This window comes from Chamaea fasciata, unplaced genomic scaffold (genome assembly GCF_029207755.1).
Source record: "Chamaea fasciata isolate MVZ Bird 193981 ecotype frontalis unplaced genomic scaffold, bChaFas1.0.hap1 SCAF_7, whole genome shotgun sequence".
Classification (NCBI taxonomy): domain Eukaryota; kingdom Metazoa; phylum Chordata; class Aves; order Passeriformes; family Sylviidae; genus Chamaea; species Chamaea fasciata.
Window position 1 is genome coordinate 60,515,581 of NW_027094092.1, and position 11,564 is coordinate 60,527,144.

At 46.2% G+C, this 11,564-nt stretch overlaps 1 protein-coding gene across 1 annotated transcript; it reads right to left on the reverse strand.

Moving 5' to 3' along the window:
* Window positions 1-182: 182 nt before the first annotated feature.
* On the reverse strand, window positions 183-10,533 carry PSMC6 (proteasome 26S subunit, ATPase 6). The gene is made up of 14 exons (XM_066189131.1): window positions 10,407-10,533; window positions 9,584-9,663; window positions 9,334-9,373; window positions 8,920-8,972; window positions 7,001-7,068; window positions 6,507-6,621; window positions 5,900-5,987; window positions 5,399-5,460; window positions 5,192-5,315; window positions 5,004-5,065; window positions 3,646-3,766; window positions 3,473-3,553; window positions 1,223-1,294; window positions 183-683 (listed from the first exon to the last, which is right to left on the reverse strand). The coding sequence occupies exons 1-14, from the start codon at window positions 10,531-10,533 to the stop codon at window positions 565-567; spliced, it is 1,212 nt and encodes a 403-aa protein (XP_066045228.1). The 3' UTR covers window positions 183-564.
* Between the last annotated feature and the right edge of the window lie 1,031 nt (window positions 10,534-11,564).

Here is an 11,564-nt window from a genome sequence, read left to right on the forward strand (position 1 = left end):
ATTAGGGAAAATTCATTGTCTAGACTCCACCAATCCTTTCTCTCTCTCAGGGTTAGGCTGCCTCTGTTTGGTACAGGAGGCACAGAACTCCGATCCTTACACCAGAGAAAAGCTGCTCCTCAAACTCAGAAGACACAAAATTCACCTCTCTGTGAGAGCTACACACAAAGTCCACCAGGATAAACAGGTTTAAACATGTTTTATTCGTAAACTGTTTGGGGAAAGGAGATTTACTGATATACAAAAAGTCAAGAAATGAACTGACTTCTGTTTGTGAATCCCTTCAGGCACATTTATAAATTCCCACCATAATTGCTGAGAGAACAACACATCTCCACACATTTTAACTGAGCCAGGGCTGTAATGAACATTGCATTTCGGAATTGTACAGAAAACACGCTCCTGTAGCCAACCTGCAACTAGCATTCCCAAAATTACTAGCTACATGCTACACAAACACCTTACAATGATAATCAAGAGGTACATTATTTCTCTCCTTTTTTTTTTTTTTTATGCATTTACCCAGTAGGATGTGTACAGTCAATCACAAATTCTATGGTTAATTTACACAGGTTTGTAGTCAAGCTTGGACTCCAGCTTCTTGGAATCAGCCACTTTCCTGACAGCTTTCATGAAATCTTCCTGAACTACGAAGTCATGATCAGCACGGATTGCAAACATCCCTGGTTGGGAGGATTTAACAGTGTGAACACAGAACATGAAGTTTCACTCAAATTCAAACGAAAATTGATCCAGGTCACACAATCTACATGACTTTCTACACCTCTTGGATGTTGGTAAGAGGAGGGAATTCCCCTTTCTGAACTAGGGGATTACTAAAAAGAAAACGTGTTTAAACTCTTGAGTGTGCATTTATGGTGTTACTCAGCCTGCCCGTGCAGGCAAACCCCAAGTGCACAACTTTTCATGAGAAAAAAGCACAAAATAGCATCAACTCTCCAGGCACACAGGTACCAAGAGCCCTGAATTCTCTACAAAAAGGAGACAAATGGGTACAATCCCTGTTTCTGGAATGTATCTGGTTCTAATGAGACAGTGGGACACATCATGATCAGCCAGCAAGTGGCTGGCTCAGATCAGCTCGAGTGAAATGTTCCAGCAGAACATTTTTGAGCTCCTGGGTTTAAACCACAGAGGAACAGCTCCAAGATTCGGCATTATCCAAGATTTAGCACATCCAAATGAAGAGTTAAGGAATTACCTGCTTCAGTACAGACATTTCTCAAGTCTGCTCCGTTGAAGCCATCTGAAAGCTTCACGATTGCTTCATAATCTGTTCATAAAACACCAATGCCCGTTAGGAATAAATCACCCTTTCCTCATAGGGATGCCAATAAAATACAGACCCAGCTACCAAACTTGGGTTTCAGTGCAAGCAAAGAGGTGCCCACTGGGCTGATAAATTAACTGGAATCAGCAGCTGGATCAGCCCTTCCATTAAAACAGAAATGTGTGGCAGCCAAAAGCTCACGTTATATAATTAAATCCCAAAGTTACCATCTTGTGGTTACAAGAGTCAACGTGAAGTGCAAAAGCTCCATCAAGGCAATGTTCTTATCATTTAAATGCTGTAAAAACCCAGAAAAGTTATCTCCCAGTGGTCATAACTCAGTCCCTTTCCACTTCCAACACTCCATCTAATAAAGGCACTTAGTGCCTTAATATATTAAGTCTGATATTTTATGTACATATATTTACTAAAAGAGTGGCCATGGTTATAATTCGGTGGAAATCAATTTCTAAACCACTGCTGAGCCTCCAGCAAGTTCTGATTTTTGCAAGGCTGCTTCTTAAAACTACCAACTCCCTGGAAAACTTTTCAGTTTCCCTTCTGTATAAAATTCAAAACATTTGAACTGAATGTTTTTATCTCGAGAACCCAAAAGCTCCTAAAGATGAGATGTTCTTCAGCTGTATTTAAATTCTATGCAGTACAATATAAAGTACAATATAGTCATATAAAAAATTCTTTTCATAATTGGAAAGTTAAAAAATGTGAGGGGAATGAACAAGGTTGAACAGTGCAAGGTTTGTGAGTTTAGGGTTTTCAGCAGACACCAGGATTGAAGCAGGAGAATCTCATGCTGTGACCTGAGCAAATCTTAAAATCTTTGGATTTTAATTCAATTTCCACCTCGCCCTGCTGCTAAGTTCAGGCCTTCCTTTTGGGGTATCAAAGCTGAGCATCACGGTCTCTCCACATGACATGCAGGAATTCAGCAAGGACCTGACACCTCACCTTGCAGAAAGGCAGAAGGAATGATCCCATCCTGCTCCACTCCAGTGCCAAAGACACAAGAACAGGACGAAGCAGAATTCCAGAATGCCCCCATGGTTTGGGTTGGAATAGACCTTCAAGACCATCTCCTTCCAACCCTTGCTGTGGCCAGGGGCACCTCCCACTTGCTCCAAGCCTCATCCAACCTGGCTTGGAACACTTCCAGGGATCCAGGGGCAGCCACAGCTTCTCTGGGCACCCTGTGCCAGGGCCTCACCACCCTCTCAGCCAGGAATTCCTTCCCAATATCCCATCTAACTCTGTCCTTTGGCAGTGGGAAGCCATTCCCCCTTGTCCTGCCTCTCCATGCCTTGTAGAAAGTTCCCCTCTAAGAACTTTACCTCATGTTCCTGATTTGCTTTGGAGCTCCTTCTGTCTCTTAGCCTGCAGTCACGTGCAGGTTTAAGCCAGCACTGCTGCTAAGAAAAGCCCTCCCCCAGCTCTCTCCTGCTGTCCCTGAGCTGAGCTGCAGCTGTTGATGCAGCCAGATGGTGACTGGGATCAGCTCCAGGGGCTGCAGGAATCGCTGCTGTCAGCACGGAGGGGGTGGGGGTGGCACGGGGCCCTGCTGCACTCCCGGGCAGCCAGTGCTGCTTTAAAGGCAAATCCTAGCCCCAGTTTCCTCCAGGAAAGCTGGGAGGAGTCACTGTGAAAGCAGGACCCTGGGCAGCTCAGAGTAACACAGTCCTTAAATAAACCTTCCCCATTTTATCCTATTATTCTCCCCTTACACTCCTGAGAGAACGATCCACACCACTACCAGACAATAATTTTGCTTGTGCCATCTCCAGACTCCAAGGTTCCTCCCTGACTTTTAAACATTGTTGCTTTCAGACTTCTTCATTACCAATATTTCTGCCATTGAGGGGTGAATGAAAACACTCTTTACTTGCACTAAGCCATTCCATTAGAAGCAGGAACTGCCTGATGAGAACCACGTTGATTTTCCAGTTTCCAGCTGGGCTCCAAGGGTTTCTATTAGCTTTTCTTTTTCAAAGACTTAACAACAGTTCAATCAGGATGCATTAAAAAATCAAACAAGTAGAATTTCAAGAGGGGAAGCTGTGTGGGCAGTGTAAAGGTGGCAATACAGGCAGAATCACTGTACCAACTCAGCCTCTTCCCATCTCCACAAAGAGCAGTAGGAATGACATCCAGGGAACTTCTACTTACCTATCTCACCATGTTTAGTGATAGGACCTGCATGAATCTTCAAAATATCTAATCTGGCTTGTTCATTTGGTAGATCGATATCTAGAAAGAATCACAGCTTCAATGAAAGCAGAAACCCACAATTCCCATGGGTCACACATCCTCCTCCCAGCCACTGGGAAGCAAAAACTCACGGATTTTTCTATCCAGCCTTCCGGGCCGCAGCAGGGCAGGATCCAGGGTGTCAGGTCTGTTGGTTGCCATGATCATTTTAACTCTGTGCAGAGTGTCAAATCCATCCATCTGATTCAACAACTAAGAGAGAACAGAACTTTGGTTTTAAACAGCCCCAAATCTTCCCAGTCTCATTTGTTTTCCTGCCTAAGTGTTCTTGACCAAGATGAAAAAACAGAACTTTGGCTTTAAACAATCCCAAATCCTCCCAGTCTCATTTGTTTTCATGCCTAAGTGTTCTTGACCAAGATGAAAAAACAGAACTTTGGCTTTAAACAATCCCAAATCTTCCCAGTCTCATCTGTTTTCCTGCCTAAGTGTTCTTAACCAAGATGAAAAAAACAGAACTTTGGTTTTAAACAGCCCCAAATCTTCCCAGTCTCATCTGTTTTCCTGCCTAAGTGTTCTTGACCAAGATGAAAAGCTCTGAAGTAAAAAAAAAGAAAAAAAAGAATCCTGCAAGGCCTTGAGCTCCCTGAACATTCCATTCCAAGCCATGAAGGGCTGAAGAGACACTGAAAATGCTTTGCCCAGAGAAAAGGACATTGACCAAAGCTGAGCTCAAATGTGAAACACTTGACTAAAACAATGAGGCAAAGAAAATATTGCAAGGACTAAAGGAGCCAATGGCTGCCTGACACATTTGGATTGTAGTGCACCAAGGCCAAGACATTCCAATTAGACTTGAAGAACAGCCTCTGGAATACTAATCCACACACAGGAAGGCGTTTCATTGTGAACACTCAAAGCACTTGCTCTTTGATCACAGTGATTTAATTCTCTATGGAAGGCAGAGACATTCTTTTGAACCAGGCAAACTGTTTGCAAACACAGGCCAAGCAAGGTTCTCATCAGCTTCAGAATTCCTAATTGTCACCAGCGGTTTTAATATTCTCTTCACACAACCCAGTTTATCAAGCAATTAATACAGAAACAAAGAAATACAAGCGCTCCTCCTAGCTCTGAAAATCTAACTGCAGCAGTCCAAAAATGTTACAGACTGGGTGGCTTTGGGAATAAAGGAGACAGAAAGGGAGGTTCTCCAAACCTTCATAGATGCAGGGAGCAGCAATAAGCAAAAGAAAATATCCCAAACCATTTCAGCAATTTAAAAGATTCAATTAGTCTCCGCACTGAACTCATGGCTGAGTTACCAGGATGTGCAGCTGCCTTTTACAAAAGCAGCACTTAGTTCCCTTGTAGTTTAAGATTATTAACCCAGAAAAGGTTCTGCAAAGCCAGATCCCAGGTAACAATTCACACCTGTACTATTATTTAGTGTGGCTGTTCAGGCCACAGTCAGGAGCTGGACACTCACCTCCATCAGAGTCCTCTGAATTTCTCTATCAGCTGACGTGCCTTCGGAAAAGCGGCGCCCACCTGCAGCACAGCAAACCCATCAGTTCTGCTACTTGATTTTTGCCTTTTAAACGGGGGGAATTGGCTTTAGAGCTGACTCCAGCCTTAAAAAGAGAGCCCAGTCACCCCCCAGGCCACGAGCTTTACCAATAGCATCGATCTCATCCATGAAAATGATGCAGGGCTGATGATCTCTGGCATAATTGAACATCTCTCGGATGAGCCGAGCGCTCTCGCCGATGTATTTGTCCACTATGGAACTGGACACCACCTTGGGAAGGACAGAGGATGTGGATGAGGAGACCGGAGAGCAAACAGACCCAGTGTGTGTGGGGGGGAAGTGCCACTACACACCTTGAGGAAGTTGCAATCCAGCTGGCTGGCAACTGCTCTGGCCAAAAGCGTTTTTCCTGTGCCTGGACAGAAAAAAGTTTGCAGCTGTTTAATTACGAACTCAACGCTGCCTGCCAGTGACTTAGGAAAGAGGGGCAGAAAAAAAGGGGAAAAGGAAAAAAGGAAAAGGGAGAGGAAGAGAGAGAAAAAGGAGAAAGTAAAAGAAAAAAGGAAAAGGGAAAAAAAAAGGGGAAAAAAGGGAAGGGAAAGGAAAAACCAAATATGAGATAACGGAGAAAAAGAGAGAGCGGAGAGAGAAGTGAGGGAGGAGAAAGAGGAGACAGAGAGGAGACAGAGAGGGGACAGAGAGGGGACAGAGAGGGGACAGAGGAAAAGAAAAAAAGAGAAGAAAGAAAACAAAAAAATGAAAAAGGAGAGGAAAAAATAAAAATCAAAAGGGAAAGAAGGAGAAACAAAGAAGGCTCTTGCCACGGTCTGTTGTTGCCCTTTGCTGAGACTCACCAGGGGGGCCATACAGCAGACAGCCTTTTGGAGGGATAATTCCCACACGCTGGAATAATTCTGGGTTTGTAAGTGGCAGTTCAATGACCTGTGAAGGGACAGAGAACAAACTGAGCCTCTGAGTTTTAAAACAGTTAATGATGCACCTGCCAGCCTGTTTTTCACCTAACTGCATTATTTATTGGCAGCGTTTTTGTGTGAGAAACAGTTCAATTAGAAAATGTGAGAGATGCTATGGATCAATCTACTCCCCTGTTCTGGTTCTGCAATTGCTGCTTCCTCTCAATGCTCTTTGCCCAATTCATGTCCCTACTGTCATAATTCCATTCCCCAAAGCAATCCCGGGAGTTTCTGGGCAAAATCAAAGTCTGCTTTGGGGGCCCTCCCACTTGACTTCGAGGTACTCCCTCAGCCTAAAGGGTCTTGAATCCTTTAAACCCTCTTCTCCAAAGGATTATCTTCATTTTAATGAATCCAAGTACTTTAAATGAAACGTGGAAAGGACTGATCTGAGAGGATCAAACACATGAAAAAGGTGGTTTTGCCCTGAAATCTTCACTGAGAGCATTGATCAGTATCTGATCGGGGGGTCTGGGGCACTGGGTACCTCCCGTAACTCTCGGATTTGCTCCGACAAGCCTCCGATCTCAGAGTAGGAAACATCTCCTGGGTCTTCATGAGACATGTTATAAACCAGTGGATCCACTTCCCTGGGCAAGTATCTGGAAAACAAGAGTTAAGAGGAGGTATTTTTGTTGTGTAGAGACATTTATAAGTTCATGAAGTCATTCCCATAAATTTTACAGCAATGTGAACATTATTTCTTCTCTTCCCACCTTACATGCTGAAAAAAACCCCAAACCTAGTAAACTTTTTAAAGTTTTAAAACACGGCTGAAAATAATGCAATTATTTTTCTAAAGAACAACCAATTTCTTTTTAAATCACAGAAAACAAACACACAAGTCTTCCCTCCAAATATCTGTCCTTCTTTAACCATTGCTTTGCAGAGGATGTTTACAAAATATTGCAGGAGTGATTATTCAAGTCTTTGTGTAATGTTTTTTTCCCCCTTTTTATGATGAGAAGAGCAGAATCCTACCTCATAATAGTCAGAGTGGTCATGTCCAGAGCAACTCTCGTCCCTGGCTTCAGCTTACTCTTGTCAAGCTAGTCCCAAAAAAAGGAATTCTGTTAGAACCCCACTCCAACAAAATCCCTGATTTTAGCCTAAATGTTCACTGGAGTTTGCACAACTTGCTCCAGCACACGCAAGAAAGAAATAAAGCTACAGAGCGGCACAGCAAGCAGTCATTAACTTACCTCCACCACTTTATTAAATTAGAGCTGTTTTCTAGTCCATCATTAATTTTTAATTTTACTGCTGTCAATCTGACTGGATCAGTGGGATCTAATCCTGCCCTCTGCTCCACACAGGAACACCTGTTTCAGAATAACTAAACTCACAAAAAAGCTGAACATTTTCCTGTGTCTTTTACTTCGCCTCTTCGAAGCCAGCTGTTCAATTACTACTCTTTCACCTCGGATGCCTCCTCACCTGCCTCAGCAGCTTTTTGTCTGCTTATTCCATTTTCATGGGATTTTTAAACACATTCCACTACACCCGACTAAATTTTGCTGCAATTAAAAAGAGGATTTTGACAATCCTTTTCCAGGACTGCTGGAAGTTCCCCAGTGTCCCTGCTGGGGGATTTTATAAGGTCTCTTGCCACATGGGTTCTTGACCCTCTGGAAGGGTTTAGGATCCAACTGTCTCCCCAACCTTACTGGGGTCACTACTAAGGCCTCTTTCCAGCTTCCTTATCCAAAAAAACTTGGTAACAGCCTGGAATTCTCTCAGATTCAACTCTGCCCAACAGGCTGAAGTTATTTTGCAGTGAGAAGAAAACAAAGAGGAACCACTTGACCTTCTTAGCTAATGCACTTGAGATAGGGAAGTAATTTTGCTCCCACTTGAACAGTCTTGCTCTCCTCCCTGCTGAGCAGCAGCAGCTCAGCCATGAGGGCTTTGATCACAAACTCGTCCTTCTAGTCCGGGAGAAATTGTTTGTCTTTGATATTTTGACATTTTAAAAACAATCAGGGTTTTGTTGGGTTGGGGTTTTTTTTTGTTGGGTTTTTTTTGGAGCCTCTGGAAGCAAATCAAGGATCTTTTAAGATAAAAGAGTGTTTTTAGTGAAGAATAAACTCCAAAGGGCTGGTTCATCCAAGGACAACCTACTCCTTAGGATTCACCTCTGCTTCAACACAGAACATCAAGATCACCTCACATGCCCCACAGTGGAATTAAGTTTACTTATGTCCCAAAATTCTTCAATGAATATCAGTTTCTCTCCAGAAAGGAAGAAAAAAATAAAGATATGGTTAAAGATAATGGCTTCAAACAGACAGAGGGCAGGAAGAGATGGGATATTGAGAAGAAATTCTTGGCTGTGAGAGTGGAGAGGCCTCACAGAGAAGCTGTGGCTGCCCCTGGAACCCTGGAAGTGTCCAAGGCCAGGCTGGATGGGGCTTGGAGCAGTCTGGGATAGTGGAAGGTGTCCCTGACCATGGCAGGGCTGAAATGGGATGTGCTTTAAAGTCTCTTCCAACTCAAATTATTCCAAAATTATGATATGAGGTGAAATAACATTAAAACTAAAGCTCAGCACTACGACAGCAACAGCCACAGCACAGCAACAGTGATGTTACACAATTACCAATTTTCATAATAATTAATTTTCAGAGATTCCAAAATCAGGCAGAGAGACAGAACTGTTGACTCAATAAAAGTCATAAAACACATGCAAATTCCTGGGAATGCTGTGGATTATTTTGTCTCCACCAGGAAGCTGCACTGCTACCACTACAAAGGGAGAGAGGAGCAGGTACCAGTGTAAAACAGTGGTGTGCACATTAGAGAAGAAACAAACACCCCACTAAGGACCCAGTGGGTGAAATGCAATGCTAACACTCAACGACAAAGTAAATTTTTAATGAATATTCACACAGATCAGTTACCTGACGGCGACAGCCAACCACGTATCTTGGTCCATTTGTAGCCTTCACGATGACTGGAGAAAGAAAATTGGAGAAAAAAACCCCAAATTTACTCAACTCACCTTCTGAGTTGTGATTCTGAATTATCCAGAATGTTTATCTGCCAGTAATCTGATCACCAATACTTTAATTCTTTACTTCTCCTAAGTTTAACGAGATTTAAACTTCAAAAGCTTATTCTTTTGTGGCTGCCCCATCCCTGGAATTGTTCCATGCCAGGCTGGACAGGGCTTGGAACAGCCTGGAAGAGAGGAAAGTTTCCCTGCCTCCAAGGGGGGAATGAAATGGGCTTTAAGGTCTCTTCCAACCCAAACCATCCCACGGTTCCATGATTTTCACAATCTCAGAGAGAATATAACAGTTCAGTGTACTTACACTTCTCCTCTGTCAGCTGTTTAAGGACCTCACCAACAATCTGTAAAAGAGCAAATACAGCATCAGCCTCATGAGAAATCAACACTGCAGGACTCAGACACACTGGAACTCACCCCTAACCCACCAGCTCCTGATGGCAAAGTTAGTTTTACCTGGGCTGTTCCCACTTTCTCTTTTTTGATGCTAAAAAGGTTAATTCCAGGCAGATCCACTCTCAACAACCAGCACGGGATGCCAACCCCTCACGTACCTGCCCAACGCTCTGCAAGGCCTTGAGATCATTTTCTGACTTCTCATACTGCTTGGTGAGTTCTTTCAGTTGTTCCCTTACTAGAAGAGGAAAGGAACACAAGAGTTTCGGTAACTTTCAACCCCACAAAAGCACCAGACCCTTTTCCAGCAGCAAAGCTGCAGGTGGAGTGAGACTGGGAGACCACTAAGGACGCTTGAGGTAATGTGGAGAAGGGAACGGAGCTGGGGAAGGGTCTGGAGCACCAGGAGAGGCTGAGGGAGCTGGGAAAGGGGCTGAGCCTGGAGAAAAGGAGGCTCGGGGGGGACCTGGTGGCTCTGCACAAGTCCCTGACAGGAGGGGACAGCCGGGGGGGTCGGACTCTGCTCCCAGGGCAAGAGGAAACGGCCACAAGTTGTGCCAGAGGAAGTTTAAATTAAGGATATTAAGGAAAACTTCTTCATGAAAAGGTGGTTAGTCATTGGGGAAATGCTGCCGAGGAAGACAGTGGAGTCTCCATCCCTGGAGGTGTCCAAGGAACGAGTGGACGTGGCACTCAGTGCTCTGGTCTATTGACAAAGCGGTGACAGTCACAGGTTGGTCTCGCAGATCCCAGACATCTCAGTGATTCCGTGATTCTGTGACCCTCCGGAGCCCTCGCAAAGGGGACCGGGAGCCAGCGGCGGCGCCGGCGGCGCCCACCCTCACACCCGCCCCGGGGCCCGGCCAGGCCCATGACGAAGCGCGGGCAGCGCCGCGGCCGCCGCGCTCCCTCTCGGGGCTCCCCGCGGGGCGCTTCAGCGACAGCCACCGCCCAACCCCTTCACGCCGTGCCCGCGCTCACACTCCTTGAGGCGGCCGTCGATCTCCTTGTGCTCCAGCAGCTTCTTGCGGTAATCCTGCAGCGCCTTGTCTCTGGGATCGGCCATGACGAGCAGCCGCCGCTCATCGGGAATGCCGGGAAGGGCCATGGCGGCGGGCGGCGCTCCCGCCCGGCCCCCGGCGCCGCGCGGCGCCCCCTGCCGCCGCGGAGGACCGCGGCTGTCGCGACGCGGGGCTGCTGTCGTGAGGGGCCGCCAGTGTCACGAACACCGACCGCCATGGGCGCGGGCTGTGTCAGCGCTCGGAGGCCGCGGCGTGGGTTAAAGGGCGGCCGCGGAGTGTGGGTAGAGGAGGAGGGGCGGGGAGACCTCAGGGAGGTCAAGGAATGATGGAATGGCTTGGGTTGGAAGGGACCCTAAAGATCATCCCATTCCAGCCCTTGCCATGGGCAGGGACACCTTCCGCTGTCCCAGGCTGCTGCAAGCGCCGTCCGACCCGCCCTTGGACACTTCCAGGGATGCAGGGGCAGCCACAGCTTCTCTGGGCACCCTGTGCCAGGACCTCACCAATCTCCCAGCCAAGAATTTGTTCTCAGTATCCCACCTAACCTCCTCACCCTCCCAGGGCAGAATTCCTTCCCAATATCCCATCTCTCCCTGCCCTCTGGCACTGGGAAGCCAAAAAAACCGTCGGGGTTTCGCTCCTGTCCCATGGCATGTCCCTATGGCTCTGCAAAGGACCGAAGTCAAACACCAGCTGCTCCCCCAAATCCTGCTTTACCCCTGGAGCTCATCCCAAAACGTGTGCCAGGGAAGGCTGGTGCCATGGGAAGCGCTTTTGGCTGCTGTCGCTGCCAGGGAGGGATCAGACACTTTTTCCTCATGCTCTGCCTCAGAGTGGACGTACTCTGGGTGAAACCTGGAAGGTTTGGTGTCCTAAATCCCAGACTGATTTGGGCCAGAAGGAACTTTAGAGCTCATCTCATTCCATCCCCTTCCATTATCCCAGGTTGCTCCGAGCCCCATCCAGCCTGGCCTTGAAAACTTCCAGGATGGGGCAGCCCACAAAAGAATAAGCTCTCGTAATTTAAATCTGCTTCATGATTTTGAGGAGCAAAGAATTAAAGTATTGACGATCAGATTGTTGGCAGAAAAACACACTGGATAGTTCCGAACCACAA